Consider the following 22,103-nt stretch of genomic DNA (forward strand, 5'->3'; position numbering starts at 1 on the left):
TCTGAAAAACCACCAAATCTATTTTAAACCCAGCAATTCAAAAGTTTTCAGGGAACTTGACTCTAGTTAGAAATGGATCCAGACCGTCTTAACTGCCCTAAGCAGTCTGACAGTCTTTGCTTTGATTAGAAGAGAAAATAAAAGATGAAAAATGAATCAGCCACTCAAATATACCCTAAATGGCTTTCCTCTCCCCTTCAGGGGCTCCTCATCCTTTCTGTTTGGGGATGAGGTGCTAAATTAATAAATGTCTCCAAGAGAGCACATCTATATCCTCCCTAAAAAGTGTGTCCACAAGTGGTCTTTCCTCTTGGGGAAAGCACAGGGTGATTGCACTGCAGGAGTGGGAAGTGACAAGCATCACAGAGTGGGGCCTGAAGGTACTTCAAGAGGCCATCTCTCTAGTCTCCTGCCTCCAGGGAGCCTAGGTATTATCCTTATTTTATAGAAGAGGCAGCTGCAGAGAACATAAGGAACCTTATAATTCGAGCTTCCTGCCTCTATGGACCATTCCTCATGTCTTAACCAGTGAGTTCTTAGTTGGTTAGGATGATTTTATATCACCTCTGAACTGCAGTTTTCTGTAGGATACTTAATGTATCATTCTGGTTGTGGGTGGTTAGTGGGGTTGATATGCTACCTTTAGTTTTTCTCATTTGGTTAATTTTGGGAAGGAGACAGAAACTGCAATGCAAATACGTACTGAAAAAGTGGAGAAAGGAAAGAAAGGAAGGTAGTGCCCCATAGTAGAAAGCAGTTCTGAGGAAAAGTAACCCTTGGGGAAAGAGTTTTATTCTCGTGTTGCGGTGTCAGGATGAATTTTTAATTTTGGCTCCTTCTGAATCCTATTCCAGGTGATTAACCCTGCTCGCTGTCCTGTTTTGCATGCTTGCTGGTTCTCCCGAATGACGGAGGATTGTGTGTCTTTTCAGGAGGAGAAGGAGAAGGTGCAAGCACAGAAGGAGGAAGTTCTTAGCCACATGAATGACGTGCTAGAGAACGAGCTCCAGTGTATTATTTGCTCAGAGTACTTCATTGAGGTAGTTGCAAGCAGTGGCTCACGTCTTCTTACCCTCCCAGCCCTGAACCGAGCCTCGGCTGCACAGGCTGCTTCTGCTCCGGGAAACATTCCGCAGAGCCTCTTCTTCCAAGAACTTACTGTAGCTATTTGACTTCCAAGAGACCTCTGGAGATGGCCGTGTCTCCTTTGTTTTTGCAATATTCTTTACCTTCACTGGCCTTTTTCTTACTTCATTTGTTTTTGAGTGTTTATTTGGTAAAAGCAACATTTTTGGCTGTAATAAAGCCTTTATCTCTTTGTTGTTGAAGAGAAAAAACACTTTGGTTTCAAAGAACCACCAGAGGGCCACCCCCACTTTCCCACAGGTCAGAATGTCTTGTTTCATGCTTTTCTGACAAGTACGTGCTGTGGGATTTTGTACCCAGTGTTGAGCCCCCACAGGTTTTTTTTTACCTCCCAGGAGACACTTGATTCTGGCAGAATCCAGAATTAGATGGCATTAGATTTTTGAAGTATCAGAATAAAGCTGCTCAATAAAGCAACTCTTTCTTACCTCTGAATGGGCACGTGCTGTGAGTGGGCATGCAGTGCAGCCTTTAAACGGGGGGCAAATGCCATTGATTTGCAGTCACTGGGAATTCAGCTGCCAAGTAAGTGGAACATATTTCAGGTGCTCTGAGCCACCTTATGATAAATGAAACACCTCTCTTAGGTTACCATTTGTTATCCTGTCTTGCCTTTGCACACACTCTTTTATTTTTCATAAATTCTACCATTTGTGACCAGTTCATCTTACACCACAAGTGTTAAACTCAAGTTGTTAAATGTCAGTGCTTTTCAGACTCCTTTAAAAAAGGAAACACCTACACATACTGCTTCCTCTTTTCTGGTGCTCTTTAGGGAGATTGGGCCTGTTAGCTTCCTGAAAAGTCCTAGACAGACCTGTTTCTTTTGCTGTAGACGCACTATGACTTCAGTTCATAATTTCCCCCGTAGTTTCCAGTCATTTGATTCCCTCCTTTGGAGAAGCTCAGTTAGTGCTGTCTTGACAGGGCTTATGGACCCGACCAGAGGAAGACAAGGAAAGAGGGGATTAGAACTGGTGATGAGTTAGGCAACCTAAAGCGTCTGCATGACATTCAAGAGACAACTTGACCTGTGTTTGGCTTACAGCATGTGCCTGACCTTTTCTACTGGTAGCCTCTTAAAATCAGTGTAGGGAAGAGGTTTCATTTTAATCAGACAGGTTTTTAGTCCTGTTTATGAGAATTCATTTCATCCTTTACTGAGAATGTCTCCTAGATGGCTTTCTGGCGTTAGCTTGGCATTTGGAAAATACATAATATCTATTATTTTCCACTGTTATCCTAAAAGCAGGAATGAAGATTTTTTGAGCTACAGAAAAAGTTGTATCTTAGGAGGGGTGCATACACAAGAGTAATGAAGAGAATGGTTTATATTCTGGGGAGTGAAAAGGACCCTGGCAGAAAGTGGACCATTGTGGTTACTCAGAGGAGCCCCTCAAATAAAGGCTTCCTTCTGCTTTCTCTCTTTTCATAGGCTTATTTACTTAAGGCACTGTCAGTCAAACCCATTACATTCCCCCCCGCTTTTTAGTTCTTTTTTTCTCCAGCCTAAGTTCTCTTTTACATACACTTTTTTTTTAGCTTTTCAATAGAGAGGATGCCTCCTTCCATTCTGTATACTGAGTATTCATATGTGCTCCCATTTGTATATTAAAATTTGAGGGGTTTTTTTAATTGAGTTATAGTCATTTTACAATGTTGTGTCAAATTCCAGTGTAGGGCACAATTTTTCAGTTATACATGAATATACATATATTCATTGTCACATTTTTTTTTTTCGCTGTGAACTACCACAAGATCTTGTATATATTTCCCTGTGCTATACAATATAATCTTGTTTATCTAAAATTTGAGGTTCTAATTCACCATTAGGGCATAAGTTTGTTTTCGTAAGAGAAATAATGAATTATTTATACAAACATTCACACGCTTGCTAGTCCTACTTGTGTCCAGTGACAGTTGTATGCAAGGTACCTAACCCATGTTGGCAGTGTGGTCTGAGTTGGTGAAACAGAATAGACGAGTCAGCCTTTGAGTCTTTGAATTTAACTTTGAGAGAAAATGAATCATCTAACATGAAGCTTAAAATTTCCCATTCCAAAGATGATTCTAATACCCCTTGTAAGCCTTCTAGGTGAGGTTATGGTTAAATTTCCACTTGGCCTTGGGAATTAACTCTTGTCCTAGCTCTGAGATCACAACCACTCTGGGGAAGCAAGAGAGTTCTGATGTGTGTGTTCACGTTCTTACCGTAGGCTGTCACCTTGAACTGTGCCCATAGCTTCTGCTCCTACTGTATCAATGAATGGATGAAGCGGAAGGTAGAATGCCCCATTTGTCGGAAGGACATCAAGTCTAAAACCCACTCCCTGGTTCTGGACAATTGCATTAATAAAATGGTAGATAATCTGAGCTCAGAAGTTAAAGAACGACGAATTGTCCTCATCAGGGAACGAAAAGGTGAGTGGGTATGAACAAGAGGTGAGTCCCCTCAATAAAGAACTTAGAAACCTAGGTAGATTTTTTTGGATGGGGAAGAGTCAGATATATGATTCTTGAGCTAAGGAAGAGGTAGAAGAAATAGGGAAAGGTAAAGGGGCTTAAAGAAAATGAATATACGAGAAAGAGTTGAGATAGAATTAACACAGTTATTTTGAGCATCAGGGAAGTGGGAAGCGTACGTGTTTGTGTCGATTATGGGGATAAAAAAAGATGTGATTAGAAAACACTGTCAGACAGTTTGCTGTACTGCTCAGTAGATGGTGCCGTTGTTCAAGACAGTTTAGTTGTCTAGGTGTTGCAAAAACCTTGGGTTGTGTATACAATAAATTATAAATAGGATGTGTACAAGTCAAAGATTCACAACTTGGAGAATGCCAAGAAATGTGAAGAAAACATATTTATTGGTGCCATCTGTAAGAGACACAGCATAATTACACAAATTAGGTATAAAATATTAAACCAAAAAGAGATCAATTTAATTCTACTATGTTGACTTTGGGCATCCTAATATATTTACAAACAAGTCTCCCAGTCAGTTTGGATAAAGAGATTGGGGAAGGGTGTATGTTTTGCTGAAGAACCACACTTGCGTAGTGAATATCTGCTCATTTAACTGAATGATTTCATCACACTTAGGCCTGCTGTGTTGAGGGTTGCAGAGCCACTCTGCTTGAGACTTGAATGTTCTTATGGCAAAGGATGTGTCCTGGGGCAAAGCATAAGGAAGCTACTGGATAGGAAAGGTTGGTTATGGGGCAGTGATGAGAGTGCATAGAAGCAGGGTGGATCCGATTATCATGTTCAGTTCCCTTAAAAATCTAGTACAGCAGTACCTTCTGGGAATGCTCAGAGCCAGAGTGCTGTGATGTCAATTGGTTGGACATAAAGGCTCATCAGAGAAGAACTAAAAGCTTCCCACCACCTGGCCATTAGTGACCCATGTTCATGTATGTCTTTGGGTGTACCCTTCTCTAAGCCCAGGGAAGCCGAAGGCTTAATAAAAGCTACAGTGCTAAGAATAGGCTCTTCTGTCTATTGCTTGCTTTCTTCTAGCCCTTCAACAAATGTCAGCCCCTTTGAGTAGGGCCAGAAATCTGATGCCGATTTGCAAGCAGCTGTGGTGGAACTGGTAGTCATTTGGTCAGCTAGAGCTGGGCAGCCGGGTGTGGGTGCTGAGCAGGAAGTGGGCTTAAGCCTGTGATGCCCAGGGAGGACATTCTGGCCTGGGGTGGCATGGCCCCCCTGTGGTCCTTCAAAACCAAAGTGTTTTCAACTTTTTGACAACTCTGTGCCATTGGATTTTGTGCCCAGTGTTGAGCTCCCACAGGTTTTTCACCTCCCAGGAGCCACTCGATTCTGGCAGAATCCGTTGCTCTTCCTCTCTGCCTCCCATCACTCCATTAGGAACTGCAGAGGGGAGAACGTTCAGTTTGGCCTGGGCTGGTGGAGGTATGGGAGTAAGCTTCACAGAAAAGGTGCCATTTGAATTAAGTCCTAAATGTTCCCTAGCTAGGACTGTGCTTTCCAGGCAGAGGAATCAGTACAAGCAAAGCACAGAGGCATGAGAAGCCCTTTCCTGTCAGTGTCTCCCTGGTGGCCGAGACAAGGCAGGATGTCTACATGTTTCCAGAGGAGCATGAGGACAGCCGAAGCTTTAAGAAGTATCTGCTGAGGTGTTGTGAATGCTTCTGTTTTCTTCTCTTTGTTGTTATTCTTTTTGTTATTTTCTTAAAGTGTAATTGACTTACAGTGATTTGATATTTTCATACGTCATGAAATGATCACTAGGGTAAGTCTAGTTACCATCTGTCACCATGCAAAGTTATTACAATATTTTAGTATCTTCCTTTGCTGTACATTATGTCCCTGTGACTTAATTTATTTTGTAAGTGGCAGTTTATACTTTTTAACCCCTTCCCCGATTTCGCCCATTCCCCCATCCTCTTCCCCTCTGGCAACCACCACCGGGTTGTTCTCTGTATTTATGAGTCTGTTTCTGTTTCGTTATGTTTGTTCATTTGTTTTGTTTTTAGATTCCACACTTAAGTGAAATCATATGGTACTGTCTTTGTCTGACTTATTTCACTTAACATATTACCCTCTCGGTCCATCCATGTTTTTGCAAATGGGATGATTTCATTCTTTCTTGTGGCTAAGTCATATTCCACCTCTTGAGTATATACCACATCTTAATTCATTCATCTGTTAGTGGGCACTTAGGTTGCTTCCATATCTTAGCTATTGTTAGTAATGCTTCAGTGAACATTGAGGGTGCATGTATCTTTTCAAGTTAATGTTTTAATTTTCTTTGGATAAATACCCAGAAGTAGAATAGTTGTGTTGTACTGTAGTTCTGTTTTTAGTTTTCTGAGGAAACTCCATACTGTTTTCCATAGTGGTTGTATCAGTTTACATTCCCACCAGCAGTGCACGAGGGTTCCCTTTTCTCCCCACACTCATGTACTTTCTTCACCCAGCCCACTGACTAGGTTTCTTCTCGCAAGTCCAGGCATGGTAGATGTCTTCATGCAGCATTGGAAAGGGAAAGAGGAGCCGTGTGTTCTAACTTCACTTCTAATTCCCTTTACACAGAGTTAATTCTGCAGAGTAAATAATATCAAACCTCTCTTTTCTCTGCAAAGGCTTAAGAGGGTGCCTCGCTGCCTTTTTGGTAACATTAGGAGCCGCCACAGTAAACCGAGCTGGCCTCCCTGTTGCATCCACTGGCTGAGAGCAGTTCTGGCACCCGGTTCAGTTTCTGCAGTTATCGCAGTGAGTGCAGCTTTGAGGTTTTCCCTAGAGGCAGACAGAAGGTTCTGAGGCTTGATTTAGGGAAATATGTGCCAGAGCTATCAACAGCTTCACTGGGCTGCAGCATGGGATTTAGAGAAAATTCTCAGTTCAAATACCAACCTTCTTTGCCAATTGAAAGCTGGTTTAATCCCCAGTGCATGGGAATTTTTAAAAGGATGAAACGTAGGATCTGGGAACTAGGATTGGCAAGCCTGTAATTGTCACAGTTCTGACACTGTGGCAGGGCCATTTTCCTCCTGGGCAGGGGTTGCTCTTACCACAAGTTCGGAGAGGGAGACCTGCCTGTCTGTGGCAGCATGGGGCTCTGATTCCACCCAAAGCAGCCCCACTCTAGGCCTCCCTGGCTGGTTGTTGTCTTCAAGGCCCATATCCCATGGGAGGAGTAAAGCCTCGTGATTGATTAGCCATTGATTCTTTGTAAAGTCTGTGAGGCCAGATTATCCAGAGGAGAGGATAGGAGGAGAGTGTTAGGATGCCAGAGCCTGTGTCAGAGGGAGGATGCCCTGGAGCTGGGGCAGATAACAAATGTTCAGTAAGTGCTTGTTGCATGAGTAATTGTGGCTCTCTGGGATATTGACGTGAGATTTTTCTGAGGAGAAGGCATTTTTTGACATCCGCTATAGAGGATCTCCCTCTGGAGCTGCTGAGGTGCTGGAGCAGAGTCTTCTGTTCAGTCAGCTGCTCCCCCTTCCCCGTTTGTTCGGTTCTCATTAAATGTTGGTTGGCTGACAAGAGTGTTAACATTCTCACTTTAAGCTTTCCCTAGCAGTTTCTTTGGGTTGTGCTCAGAAAAGAAAAAAGAAAATTATCTGGAAATAAAATCTTGTTTGTCCTTGAGAACAGTGATTTTCAGTCCAGGGGTTTTTTCAGACTACGCTCCCCAGCTCCTGTGATACTATAATTTTGAACCAAAGCTACTCATGGGCATGTGCCATGGCCTTCAGGTGTGCTGAGATGGGGAGAAAGGTTTATGAACCACAGCTTTCCTGAATCTGTAAGACAGGGGCCCCTTCAAGGGTTGGTGGTCTCTAGGAAGATTGGCCCAGGTAGGATCGTGTGGCTGATGGCTCTTGCCAGCCTCCTGGAGCTAGGAGGAGGGTGATCCAGATACGGGATGGGAGAAACTCGCAGTTACTCTGAAGAGAGTGTCTGCCTGCCCACCTGGGAGGCTTTCCCTGGTACTACCCTTCATCCCTTGTTAGAAGACAGAGCCTTGTAATGGAGTATATGGAGAATGGAAGCAATAACAGTGCCTGGCAATTTGACCTCATCCAGAGAAAATACTTGTTAGCAAATACTTTTAATCCACCCAGTCCTGCCCCGAGAATCTAGAGGGTCATGTGCATGAAGTCAGCATGCCTGCCTGGCAGAGTACACTGTTTGTCTAAGAGACAGTGGCTCTCAGCAAGGTCAGCATGGGATGGGGTGTCCACATGCATGCACTCAAATAGTTTGTAATACTGGATTCTAATAATTCTGACTTAAAAATTCATCCTTTGCAAAACTGTCATGGGATCAGAAATTGGCAGACTTTTTAATAGAAGCTTTTTTCTCATTTCTCCATCACCACCCCTTTTTTTGCCCCTCCCTTTTTTCCTTCCCGTCTCTTCTCTTGTCTCTTATTGTCCTTCCTTGCTTTGTCCCTTGATGGGTGTCTGCCTCGTAACCCTTATTGTCAGAATGGCCAGTTGGAAATGACAAGGACAGCATGGGAACTGTTCATCCAGTCAGGGAAGGAACTGTGATCTTAGCAGGAGTCAGCTATGGAATTAATTGGAATATATGAAGTAGCCACCCAGGAAGTCCTAGAACCTCAAATTTCTTGTTGACTCCATAGTCCTTGGGAATTCCGAATGGTCCTTCCATTTGGAGGTCAAAAGCCCACTCCCGACTTTAGTGCTCTGTAGTGCAGTGTCTCCTCCCTTTCACCAAAAGCTACCACCTCACCCAGGGACCTGGAAAAGCTTTCACAGCTTAGAAGGATGACCTTCCTAGATGCGATAATTACCCCTCAGTGTACCCCAGGTGCATAGGCTGGGTATCAGGGAATCACGCAAGCCAGCGTGAGAGATCCAGGGCTGATCTTGACCGCCTGCCTGCTGAGTCGGGAACTCTGGTGAGCCCTCATCATGTTGTCATGAAAGGGAAGACCAGCACTTGCTGGCCTAGTCCTGGCCACCAGGCAGGGCAGCAGGGCCTGGAGAAGGAACACGAACACACTCTGGAGCATCAGAAGAAGCAGGCGTGAGCAGCTCTGGCTATCCCTGAGGGCCCAGTGGGAGGTTATTCAGATTATTTGTTACTGTTTTCCACAGCAGAAGTTTCTCATGCCTCCCCTCTTTTTCTTCTTCTTCTTCTTCTTCTTTTTTAATGATAGGAGAGTTATTTTGGCTCTCTAAAAAGTGGATCCTCCCCATAACTTTATGATTTACTTTTCAGACATAATTCCAAGAACTTAGCATGGGAAGACCATATGTGTGAATACAGAGTAGTGTCATTAACCAGAGCAGCTTCCCCTTGAGAGTTTCTTGATTCTTTTTTTGGGGGGGGGTAGTTTCTGTTTTTATTTATTTGTTTATTTTAATGGAGGTACTGGGGATTGAACCCCGGACCTTGTGCATCATGTACTCTACCACTGAGCTATACCCTCCCCTGAGAGTTTCTTGATTCTTATACTTAACTCTAGATAAAAAATATTTTTAGAGCAAGCTCAAATAAGTTGGTATTCTAGATTTCCATGGACTGATCATGGAGAGTGACTGGGGTCACTGTTTATGCCTCCCTACTCCCAACACCACAGACTTCAGTACATCATCATTGTGGTATCTGCATCAGCTGGGTATATGTCCTGTCCAAGTGCCATCTGCTGTGGTTCTTAGAAACTCTGCTTAAGACCAGACATGCTCCTGTTCCTAGCTAGGGCTCTGCTTGAATGCCTGTCTGCTTTCCTACCCTGAAGAGTTTGGACCTCTTTCACCCTTGTCCCATGAAACCTGAACCAAAAGTAACCCCAGAGAAACACCTCTTCCTTGCTCCTTCTCTTCTCAGCCTTTCCTTCTTAGCATCTACCAAATGCCAGGTGCTGGGGATAAAAGTGAGCAAGGCACATGCAGCCCCTGCCTTCATGGAGCTTTTGGTCTGGATGCGAGACCTAAGCTGCTTACAGTAAAGGGCTACCATAAGAGAAATCAAGGGTACCTGGTAAAGGTCAAGGGCAGGCAGGGGAGTGAAGGGGATGTGGGTGTATGTGTAGGTAATAGGGGCCAGAAGTAGGAAAGCAAGGGGATTTTAGGGCTTAAACAATTGCCCTGTGTCTGGACTGTAGAGTGCTGGGACAGCGTTGAGCAGTGAGGCTGGAAAAGTAGGCAGGACTGGATTGTGAAGGTCTTCTAAACAGCATTGGAGATTTTTGCCTAGGAGCAGTGGGAAAACTATCAAAAAATTTTAAGTGGAGATGTGACTGTTCATGTTTATGTTTTTCTGGATAAGTGAATGTGGATGCAGTGAAGAGAATAAATGGGGATGGAAACAAGAATAGAGGCAGCAGCCCAACCAAGGATGATGGTGGCTGGACTAGAGAAGTAGCAGTAGTGATGGAGCACGTAGATGGATGGACTTGAGTGGTGGTTAAGGAGGCAGATCTGCAGGTTTGTGGGACTGGTTTACTGTGAGGAATAAGAGGGAGCTCGGAGTCCAGGATTACTCCCAGGCTTGGGTCAGGGCAGCTGGGTGGATGGTGCATTCACTGAAATAAGGAGCAGTTTGGCAGAGAGGTAAGTTTACTTTTAAACTGAAAATTAAGTTGAAGACACCTGAGGGCATCACTGGAGCTGTTCAGTGGGCTTTTCAGTGTGTGGGTCTGGAGCCCAGAAGACAGACCTGAGTTAAGATACTGGATTTGGGGATCATGAGCTGTGAAAGCGAATGAGCCACTTTGTACCCTCTCTGTGGGTGATGAGAGTCAAATATCAAGTCTCTATCCCTGAGAAACACCTACATGTAAGGGTAGATAGTGGAAGAATAGTATGCCGGGCAGACTGATGAGGAGTGGCCGAAGAGAGGTGGAAAAAGAAGGCAGTGTAGGACAGGCATCCAGAGACATTAGAGTGGTGTGCCTTGAGCCTTCCTGACCACAACCTTGTCTGAGGTAGCGCCCCCTTCACTGCCTTGTAGACACCTCCCTATTACTTTTCAAACCCTTACCAGATTGAAATTGTATTGTTAGTGTGTTCTTGTCCCTCGATGTGTAAAGTTGAGGGCAGGCATTCTCTATGTGGTATTCTTTCCCAGGGCCTGAAAGAGTGTTTGGTGGGTCTTCAGTAAATGCATGGTTGTGAATTGAGGAGTCAGTGTGAAATGCTGCTGAGAAGGTAAACAAGATAAGGATGAAAAATTGCCCTTGGGATGATGTAGCAGGTGTGGAGGACACTGATGGCTTTATCTAGTACACGTTTGGGGGACTGATGGGGTCAGAAGCCAGTTTGCAGTGAACTGGAGAATGAATTTGAGGTGAGGGAGTAGAGGAGAGTAAGAATAGACAAGTTCTTGAAGAAATTTGGCCACAACTAAGATGGCAGGCGGCAGCACCAAGCGAAGACTGTACTTGGAAGAGGAAGTGGGGTAAAAGGAAATTTTGATTTGTTTTCTAAGAACATGAGAGATTTGCACATGTTCAGTTGCTGACCCTGTAGAGGAGACACTGAAAGGCCAAGGCCAGGGCAAGATTCTTTGGAAGGCAGGGGAGGGGAGGGCATGCAGAGCACAGATGGAGGAATTAGTCTTTAAACGTAGGAGGTTACACCCTCTGTCTATAGAGAGAAGAGTTTAGTGTGAGAGGCGGGGCAAGGAAATTTGCTTGAGGGGAGTCAAGAGAACTTGTAGCTTCTGTACTTTCCTGTGAGCTATTAGGTGAGGCCATTATCGGAGAGGAAGGGAGCCTTGCGTGGTTCTCTCAGTTCCAAGGCTGAAGGTATGGCCAGCTCCAGGCCCACTCCCTCAGAGGATGCCCAAAAGTGGGAAAAAAGTGACTTTTATAATCCTCTCAATCTGCCTACCAGAGCATTCCAGACCTTAATCTCAAGGGCGGGAACAAATCTCCTTGGTGGCTTTATTGTGCCCTGTGTGGAAACCAAGATCCCTGCTTCCCTGCGATCAAGGAAGCAGAAGCGATTGGAAAACCCAGGCGAGTGAATAATAGATCTCCTACCCCTTCCCTCTCTGGACAGAGGAGGAATCACGCCTCTCTGCCTGTTGCTGTATGCCTAGTTCTTTCCTTCCTCTAGTAGATGTATTTATTGAAGGCCAGCTTTGTGCCTGGAAATATTCTAGGTACGAGGAATAGAAAGAGAAGTGCAGATCTGATCAGTTAGATGTGGTTTGTGCTGTGGAGAAAAATAAAGCAAGAAAGGGATGGGGCTTGACGGGGAGAGGGTTGGCAGTTTTGATAGGGTAGTGAGGGTAATCACTGAGAAGGGGATATAAAGTAAAGCTCAGAAGTGCTCTACTTATGCTTTAAGGTAGCCGTGTTGCCATCTGGGGAGAGGGTGTCCCAGGCAGAGGGAATAGGAATGGGGAGCGTGCTAGGGACTTTGGAGGAACAGCAAGGAGGCCAGTGTGGCTGGGTGGAGTGAGTGATGGGGAGGGGGTAGGAAGGGAGGTCAGGAGGTTGGGTAGCGAGGCAGATCATCTAGGGCCTTATAAGCCTCTGGAAGGACTTCGACTTTGACTCTTACTCTGGGAGAAATGAGGACTAGGCTTGGAGCAGAGTCGTAAGATCTGACATCTATTTTCTTGGTTCATCTTGGCTGCTGTGTGGAAAAGAAACTGAGGGTGGCAGCAGGGAGGCCAGGGAAGGAAATGTAGGCTCTTCCTTTATCTCACTTTTTTTTCTCCAAAGCAAAGAGACTGTCCTGAAGACCATGCTCCAGGGGCACATGAAAGACTGCCAGGCGATGGGAGCTTGGGATGGTGTGGAAGATTCTCTCTGGACAGGTCTTCGGCCGCTCTGAGACAGAGTGCGGGATAGAGCCACGTGGGACAGAGACTGAGTTAAGAAGTTCTCCGTCACGAGCCTCCGTGCTGGCCAGCCCTGCTGCCACCATTGTCTGAGCACCCCCGGTACTCACCACACCGACTGCTTCAGGGAACTTAGGAGACTCTGCTTCACTACATGTTGAATGGGTTATATATTTCTGTTCTGCTTTTTAAATTTGTTGTTGTTGTTGTTGTTGTTGTTTTGGTACCTCAGAAGCACCTCTGTTAACATTTGTTTTGGGCAGGTTGGTTATCCCTGGTTGCCCTCAGAGGCGAAGGCAGCCTCTACTTGAGAGGATGGCATACCTCTTCTTTGTGAAAATAAGGTGTCATTTCCTGGAAATAAAATGTAAAACCTATCGGTTGCTCAGCTGGGCTTTGGTGCATTTATCTTCCTTCCCTTCCAGCTTCCAGACAGTCTCACAAGTAAACACTGGCAGCTCATAAATTGCAACCAAGAAAATGACTGTGTCAGATGATAGACTCAAGTGAATGTCAGCCTAAGAAGCCATGCCCAAGATCACCATAGCTGAGGGGCTCTGGTAAGCCCTTGATTGGCGTGTCTGCTTTTCATTCCATGGATGGGTCACTGCTCCCTGGTTTCAGGATGAGGTGAGTTCCCTTCTTTCAGCTGGGGTTTGGAGGTTTTTTCCAACTCTGTTTTACCCAATGTCAGGAAACACGACAATGATACACTTTTTTTTTTTTAATCAAAATTTGTTTCTTTCTTTTTTTTTTTTTTTTTTTAAACTGCCTTCCCTTTTATTTTGTTTTGTTTGCAGGGGGTAGGTGTTTAGGTTTATTTATTTGATTTTTCAGTGGAGGTACTGGGGATTGAACCCAGGACCTCATGCATGCTAAGCATGCGCACTACTACTTGAGCTATACCCTCCCCACTACTACCTTCCCTTTTTAAACAAAGAAAAGTAGTTTGATGTTTGGGAAATGGAAGTTTAGGAAAACCTGTGGTATCCTTGGTTACCAGTAATGAGAATGAGGGAAAACACAGGAAGTTTAAGAGCAGTCATTTGAAACAAGGAACTCTCTGTCTCTAGTAGGATTGTGAACCTGGCCGTGCATTATGTTGTTCAGTGATTGCTTCCAGATGGAAAGGTATTTTCCTCTCAGTTTTTACTGCCCATCTAGAGCACCGTTCTTTGTAGTTGTTTATTTGTATCTCGTGTGTTTCATAGGGGTGGTAGGTTTTTCCTTTGTTGAGTTCTGTGAATATTGGGGTTCTGGAGTCCCTTGTCTTCATCTTGATCTTTCTCAACAGGATTGCTGGTTGAAATACTGGTACAGTCAAGGAAGAAGTAAGTTAAACATAGAAAACAATACTTTAAAAAATATCCATTGAAACAAAATTAAAAAATTCTGGAGAAATAGAGGAAAGAAGGAAAAGATAATTACCATTTTGATGTAATAATCTTATATTTCCCCTATACATGTGTTTATATAGTTGCATGGGCATATGTTCATTTTTAGAAGAGTTCAGATATGCATTTTTTGAATAGGTCATATGGTCACATGTTTTTTTTTAAATTATTTTATTATTTTTTATTTGTTTATTTTGGGGGGGAGGTAATTAGGTTTACTTATTTATTTTACTTTCTTTTTCAAGAGGAGGTACTGGGGATTGAACCCAGGACCTTGTGTATGCTAAGCATGCACTCTACCACTTGAGCTATACCCTCCCACTGGGTCACATGTTTTTAAATCAGAAGGTACAAAAGGACCTAAAGTGAAAAGCCTGTCATTCTGTCCCCTAGTGACCACTTCTCTGCACAGAGATGATGAGTGTTGCTGGTTCCTGTATGTTCTTCCAGATATCTTCTCTGTCTGTCCAAGCAAAACACACATGTAGTCCTTTCCTGTCTTTTCCACAAATAACAAACTGTACACTATTTTGTACCATGATTTTTTTTTTCAGTTTTATCTTGGTGATAGTTCCGTGTCGGAACATAGGAATTTCCTTTTTGTTACAGCTGCCTGTTGTTCCATTATGTACTTGCACCATAATGTGGTTTTTTTAGTCTGTTTTTGATCTGGGTTGCTTTGAACCTTTTACTCTTTTTCATACAGCTCTCAAAGTCCTATTAAATGAATCTCAGAATATATACTTTTAACTAAAACAACAAAACAAAATAACAACAAAAATGACAGAGCCCATAAAGTGGTATGTGTAGAAGGAAAAAAGGAAAATCTGGAAATCCACCTACTGGGACTTCTCTGTTAAAATTAAGTAGACTCAATCTGTTTCTTTTTTGAAATATTTACAGATATAATTTTTTAAAAGTGTTTCATTAGTAATGGTCTTGTAAGTCTGGTTCCATAATAATCTGCAATTACTTCCATATTAAAGTCCAATAATCTGCATTGAAATAAGAACAAAGTCAATTAGACTCCCAATTCCACAAAACCCTGCAGTATGAAACTTCAGTAAACCCAAGCAGAGTATCCTAGGTAAAGTCAATCTTCTTCCAAACCATCCAAGAAAAAGTGCAACCGTCACTTTGTATGAATAGCTATTTACATTTTGACAAAATATAGGCTTGAGAAAATCAACTTCATTTCTAGTAAGATTTGTGTCATTGCCGTGGAAGTCCTTATAATTTATGTTAGGTGACATGTAATTATGTTTAGGTGACTATAAATGAGCTGTGTAGTTTTGTACAGTACTGGTTTTTGCATAGCCAGGTGGCTACCGTGTCAGGGACCAGTGCTTCCCACTTTTTACTCTTTGTTTTAAGACAGTGTTGCAGCGAACACCCTTCTACATCATTAGAGTAGAGATCCTCAAAGGAGACACAGCTCAACTCAAAGAGCCTGAAGGCCATCTGCAGAGACTGAGCTCACAAACCGATCCTTCTCTCCCTTGGCTGCTGGACACAGAATGACTTGCAACCTTTCATTTCAGGACACCAAATTCCTCTCAGGTGTGTCACACAGGTTAAGAAGGTGAGCTTTTAAATACAGACTTTAAACAAAGAAAAGAAAAGCAAAAGTAAACTTCAACATTTTAAGTCAGACTAGCTGGATTTGAATCCCAGCCCTGCCATTAGTGACTGTGTGACCTTGGGCAAGTTACTCAACCTCTCTGAGCCTGTTTCTTCATCTCTAAAATACCCTGATGTATCATAGTGAGGCCTAACTCACAATAATGGAGCAACAGTTATTCCAGTTATTGCACTGCTCACAAACATAAACTTGAATATTATTAAAAGACAAACGGGGGAGTGAGTATAGCTCAGTGATAGAACGCATGCTTAGCATGCATGAGGTCCTGGGTTCAATCCCCAGTACTTCCATTAATTAAAAAAAAAAAAAAAAAAAAGACACAAGCCAAAAATTAACTCAAACTTTTACATCATTTCTCTGAGCTACACAGTATGTTCTTTTCCTGGAGGGATATCTGATATTAAACACCATCTTCATTTTGCTTGCCTAGAAAAATACATGGTAACTTTTCTGCCTTGCAGTGCCAAACCACAGTATAGCTGAGCCCCACCACTGTGCAGTCTGGCTCTAATTAAAGGCGCATTCTCTACAATACGGCTCTGAGAAACTGGGTAGAGGATTTGTTGCAGATTCTGGCTTTATTAAGCAGATGAATGTAGCCAGTTAGCTCTGTGAAGCGCTTTGCAGTGAGTGGCAGGTGTCCCATATCCATCTGATTACGTTAACCTAGAAAGGGCTCTCTGTACCTCTGGGCAGGCTTCATCCCGGCAATCAGACTGTGCCAGGATGGGGGACGTGCCCTTTGTGGGTTGGATAGCTGGATACCTGTCATCTGTTTTTCTGATTGGAAACTGCTGTTTTTATAGAAAGACCCAAATCCCCTCATTATCTCCAGCCCTTCTCTCTCCTCTTTGCTCTGTGAACAACCATCCAGGCACTCACCACAGCTTCAAGAATGTCTGGGATGGGCAGCTCTCTCCAACTGCCTGGTTGCTTTTTATAGCCCAACTCTGTGTAGGATCTCCTCACTTCATATCTAAGGATAACTCAGGGGTGCCCTAGGTATATTTGTCTCAACAGCTCATTCCTCCAGGCCTCTGAAAAATTCTACAGTTAACTCTGTTTGACATAGAAATTAAGAGAAGGAACGTCTAACTTGCATTGTGATCCTAACCTAAGAAGAACCTAAGAAGATTAGAATCCTGGAATCACTGTCTCTCACCCAGAGAAGCAGTCTTGTTAACAGGTGCAGGGCCTGATTTGAGCAGAATGTTGCCATTGGTAACCATAGACCAAGGGCTTGTTCTTCTGAGCACCAGTAAAACTTCCTACCTGGTCAACTCTTTTAGCTTTTGCCATAAATGGGGGTTGAAGTAGTAGGAGTAGGGGCCCTGGAGTAGAAGATGAGGCCTTGTGTTGATGAAAAATAGCTGTCTTGTTCAGCTGATTTCTTCAGTTTAGAAGGGCCTATGAATCCTGTACAGTAAATGCTCAGATGTTGGAATTCCTTCGTGTACAGCATCCCCCAAAAATGTACTCACTAGGGGTTACCTGAGCTCATAAATTTAATCTCTTGAGTAGTATTTCCTGCTTGTTGTCACTTTACAGAAGTCTAACCCAGATCCTTATCTCAGATCCAGTCTCTAGAACCACTGTCCCTGCTGTCTACCTCCCTTTGGGTTCTCTGAATACTTTAATCTGGTGTGACTTTTTTGTCATATAGTGGCTATTTGAATTCTGGGTGTTTCCCATAAATTCAGTTCAGCAGTCGTTACTGGACACCCATTTTTCACTAGGCACTGCTTCAAGTGTTTATACCCTGAACAAAACAAAAAAGCTATTGTGACCTACATTCTAGTAAAGGGTCAAAGCTTCTGATAAAAGGTTTTATCACATTCTGTGGGAGTGGTTGAGCAGTGCTGCCTGGCATATTGGGTGCGTCTTCATGTTCCTCCAACTCCAGGCAAAGAGCTTGTAGGCTACACTGGACGCACACTGAGATACAAAGCTGGAATTGCAAACCTCCAGGACCTGGGTTGCCAGAGCTTTGTTGGTCTGCCTCTCCTTTTACCTCCCTTTTTTAGGATGTAGGGACCAGGTCTTTGGAGATCACGCTCTCCTGGGCTCTATCCAGCTCTAGCCAGGGACTTTCAAGGGCATCTTGGAGGCAAGTATGGGTCCTCAGCACAGGGGACAGGCCTTGAAGGCGCCTTGGCACTTCACAAGAGCACCACAGTCCTCAAGAAAGGCAAAGATTGTATGTTTTCACTTATATGTGGCATCTAAAAAACAAAACAAAAACAGACTCAGATGCAGAGAACAAACTGGTGGTTGCCACATGGAATGGGGGGATGGGAGAGATGGGGGAAATTAGGTGAAGGAGATTAAGAGTTACAGACTTCCAGTTATAAAATAAACAAGCCATGGGGATGTAATGTACAGCATAGGGAATATAGTCAATAATACTGTAATTGCTTTGTAGTGACAGATGGTAACTAGACTTACCATGATCATTTCATGATGTATACAAGTATTGAATCACTGTGTTGTACACCTGAAACTAATATACATCAATGATACTTTAATAATAATTAATAATAATAATAATAATAATAATAATAATAATAAAAGAACATCACAGTCCTGTGCAGGCAGGCACCCAGGAGACCACTGAGGGACCATCCAGTGACACTACTTCAGCTCAGGTAGGCACAGTCAAATGTTTTTATTTTTGGTTTTTGTTTTGTGGGGAGAGGTAATTAGTGTTTGGTCAGGTAAGACAAGAACTAAAAATTTGCAGCCAGATCATTGGAAGAGCAGTTTTAGTGCCATAGTGGAGGCAAAAACAACCATTTGCTCTGCTTTAGGAAGTGAGTAAGAAATAAGGAGTTATATTTCAGGAGAAAAGTGGAAAAAAATGGAATATAGATGGAGAGAAGAGTCTGGAAATAGGTTAGAGAGAAAAGGTGAGGAATTTTTCTACTGTTGGTTTCTATTCATTGTATGAAGTTGGAAAGGATCTTGTTTTATGGTATTTTTTTATTTTTAGGTTTTTTTATTGAAGTATAGTCAGTTTATAATGTGTTAATTTCTGGTGTATAGCATAGTGATTCATTTATATATACATATATATATATTTCTTTTCATATTTTTCATTATAGGCTATTACAAGGTATTGAATAAAGTTCTCTGTGCTACACAGTAGGACCTTGCTGTTTATCTATTTTGTATATAGTAATTAGTATTTGCAAATCTTGAATTGCCAATTTATCCCTCTATCCCCTTCTTCCCCACTCTGGGTAACGACAAGTTTGTTTTCTATGTCTCTGAGTCTGTTTCTGTTTTGTAGATAAGTTCATTTGTCTCATTTTTAAAGATTCCACATATAACTGATATCATATGGTATTTTTCTTTCTCTTTCTGGTTTACTTCACTTAGTATGATAATGTCCAGGTCCATCCATATTGCTGCAAATGGCATTATTTTTATTTTTTATGGCTGAGTAGTATTCCATTTGCGTGTGTGTGTGTGTGTGTGTGTGTGTGTGTGTGTGTGTGTGTATGTATGTGTATGTGTATATATATATTTACCACATCTGGAAAAGATCTTCTGATCAGAGTGAAGGAAGGGAGGAGTGTTGGGATCAGAGGTTGGAAGAAGGTGGACAAAGTGTGAAATAACTACTGCAGAGAACAGGAGAGAGCTCAGGAGGGAAACCAAGAAGGATTGCTGGCCACGTGTGGGCGTCTTTCTCTGTTTGGCTTTTTTCACTCAGCATAGTGCCCTCCAGTTGTATCCATGTTGTTGCAAATGGCAGGATTTCCTTATTCTATCTCATATTTTCTTTATCCATTTATTCAAAAAATATTTACTACAAAGGACATTATGGGACAATTGGTAAAATATAAATAAGGTCTGTAGATTAAAGTATCATATCAATTATTAACTTCCTGATTTTGATAATTATACTGTGGTTAAATAAAAGACTATCTTGTTCTTATGAAACAAACACTTTAGTATTTACGGATAAAGAGGTATCATGCCTTCAATTTACTTTCAAGTGGTTCATAAAAGCAATTTGTGTTTATATAGAGAGGTGAATATATGTGTGTGTGTGTATAATGATAATAGAGAAAATTGCATATATGTAAAGACATGTATATGTGCATAAGTAGAGAGAAAATGATCAAGTAAATGTAAAATTTTAACAATTGGGGAATCCAGTCCAGAGTATCTGAGAATTCTTTGTGTTATTCTTGAAACTTTTATATAATTCTGAAATTATTTCCAAAAATATTAAGAAAGTAAATTGATTCAAAAGTTTCATTTTAGCTTTATTTTGTGTATCTTTTTTCACAAGTCCAACATAAAATGAAGTGTCAAAGAAAAGGAAATGATGATGACAGCCATGTATTATATTGTTTCACTTGCATTATCGGATGTGTTGGAACACGAAAGCCAGAGTGGAGTGTGCGTATGTAAAAATTAATGTGAATTGACATATAATGTCAGCAAAATTGAAAGAGCATCTTACATTTGCCTAGCCTAAAAAGGCATCTAAATAAGATACGTCTCTCCACAGATATCTGTCAATGTAGCCAGCTCCCTCTTTTTGTTTCCTGTACTCATGCTGATACTATCAAGGAAGAATTCTTACTTTGTGAGTTATTTTGGAAACTACAAAGCTGTGAACATTTTGAAAACGGTAAAAATATTGTTTGCTAAATAAAACTTTGAAAAGAAACCTTCATATTCTGCACAGAAGGAGCACCTGAGACGCTTGGTAATGCATCTAATTTTGCTACTTTCATAAGAAAGGAAACTCTCTGCATGACTCATTGTCTTTTTACACAGACATGCACTGACAAAAAGATTCTTCTCACAGCTTTGAAAAAGAAAGTTTTGTCAACAGACATTAACCTCATCAGAGGCAGATCTTTGAGTTAAACGCATTTAAAATTTTTTTTAAAATTTTTTTGCAAAGATATGAGAGCAAAATATAAATTCCTTATCTACCACACAGAAGTTTGCTGGCCTTCACAAAGATATGCCTTCAAGTGCTTTTACAAACTAAGGGCAGAAGTTTTACTTGAACTGAAATTTTAAAACGAAAGAACGAAAAGAAAATCCACTCTTGGGACGTTACTAGAAAAAGAATTTTTTTCATGTATTGGCTTACCTGGCATATACTTGCAGTCATGTGACTGAGTTAAATCTTTCAGTTCATTGTTATGGGGTCACTTTAATAGATGCTTCCTAAAAAAATTTAAAAACATTCTCGGTTAAGTGATTGATATGCAAGAAACTGGAGGATATGCTTTTCCAAGATGGGATTGTAATACAAAATTCTGTCAGTTTCTTTGAAAAGAGAAATCTGCAAATTTCTGAAACACTTCAGAAGTCTTTAAAAGAAGTCCATTTCTTTCTTATATAAACTGAATCAGAGATGTTAAGATGTTGACCTAACTGAAGATGAATTCATTGATCTTAGAACGAAAAAAAATAGAGTTTAATTTAAGCATACTTGAAGAATTCTAGTATTCCTTGAGAAAGCATTATTCTTACTTTGATTCAAAAAGAAAAAAACTAAAAGCTATAATTCCATTTGCAAAAATGAATCATTATGAATCTCAAATGGGGATTTTCAACACTTCTGACCATCAAAACAAAAATTAAAAATTGAATTTTCAACAAAACATGCGTGTCGAAGACCATTTCACAATTTAGTTTTCTTATTTAGGCCAAGCTACCGCTTTCATGTACACACACACACACACACACACATATGTAAATTTTTAATTGAGGTAAATTTTACATCCAGTGAAATCATAGATGTTAAGTGTGAACAGTTCCATGAATTTTGACAATGTATGTACCTGTGTAACCATCAGTTCAATCAAGATATAAAACATTTCCAGCACCCCAGAAAGTTTCCTCATACTCCTTTTCAGTCAGTTCCTCTGTTCCAGAGCCAATCACTGTTCTTCTATCATCATAGGTTAGTTTTGACTGTTCTTCAACTTCACATAAATGGAATCATAGCGCGTATACTCTCCCATGCTCGACTTTCTTCATGTAGTATCCTATTTTTGAGATGATCACGAGTAAAGCTGCTGTGAACATTCATATATAAGTCTTTTTGTGTGCATATGTTTTCATTTCTCTTTAAAAACCTGGAAGTGACATTGCTGGGTCCTAGAATAAGTGGATGTTTAACTTCATGAGAAACTGCCACACTGATTTCCAAGTGATGTATGAGAGTTGTAGTTGCTCCACACCCTTGTCAACATTTGTTTTTTCCTGTGTATTTAATTTTAGCCATTTTAGTGGGTATGAAGTATTTCATTGTGGTTTTAATCTGCATGTTCTTGATAACTAACAAACATAGTTAAGTTGGCTTTTTGATGTACAGTTCTATAAGTTTTAACACATGTATAGATTTGTGTAACTACCACCACAATCAGTTACAAAACAGTTCCATCACCCTAAACAATCCCTTAATGGATCCCACTTTGTTTTATGATCAAACCTTTCCCCTATTCCTAAATCCTTATAATCGCTGACTTGCTATTTGTCCCTATAGTTTCGTCTTTTCCAGACTGTTATATAGATGGAATCATACAGTATGTAACCATTGGAGCCTGGCTTCTTTCACTCAGCATTTGAAATTCTTCCATGTTGTTGCATTT

At 41.6% G+C, this 22,103-nt stretch overlaps 1 protein-coding gene across 6 annotated transcripts in view; it reads left to right on the forward strand.

Annotated features, from left to right (window-relative positions):
• The window catches only part of RNF8 (ring finger protein 8), a 34,977-nt gene extending 22,162 nt beyond the window's left edge, over positions 1-12,815 (forward strand). For 2 of the 6 annotated variants that reach the window (XM_074348597.1, XM_074348603.1), the window contains exons 6-8: positions 855-1,040; positions 3,363-3,567; positions 12,320-12,815. In XM_074348597.1, the coding sequence (XP_074204698.1) occupies positions 855-1,040; positions 3,363-3,567; positions 12,320-12,336 (408 nt within the window). In that variant the 3' untranslated portion in view covers positions 12,337-12,815. Of the gene's footprint in view, positions 1-854; positions 1,041-3,362; positions 3,568-11,480; positions 11,606-12,319 lie in introns of all 6 variants that reach the window. The other 4 variants (XR_012501121.1, XM_074348598.1, XM_074348599.1 and 1 more) reach the window with 4 other exon arrangements.
• The last annotated feature ends 9,288 nt before the right edge of the window (positions 12,816-22,103 follow it).

The sequence above is a fragment of the Camelus bactrianus genome, chromosome 20, assembly GCF_048773025.1.
Source record: "Camelus bactrianus isolate YW-2024 breed Bactrian camel chromosome 20, ASM4877302v1, whole genome shotgun sequence".
Classification (NCBI taxonomy): domain Eukaryota; kingdom Metazoa; phylum Chordata; class Mammalia; order Artiodactyla; family Camelidae; genus Camelus; species Camelus bactrianus.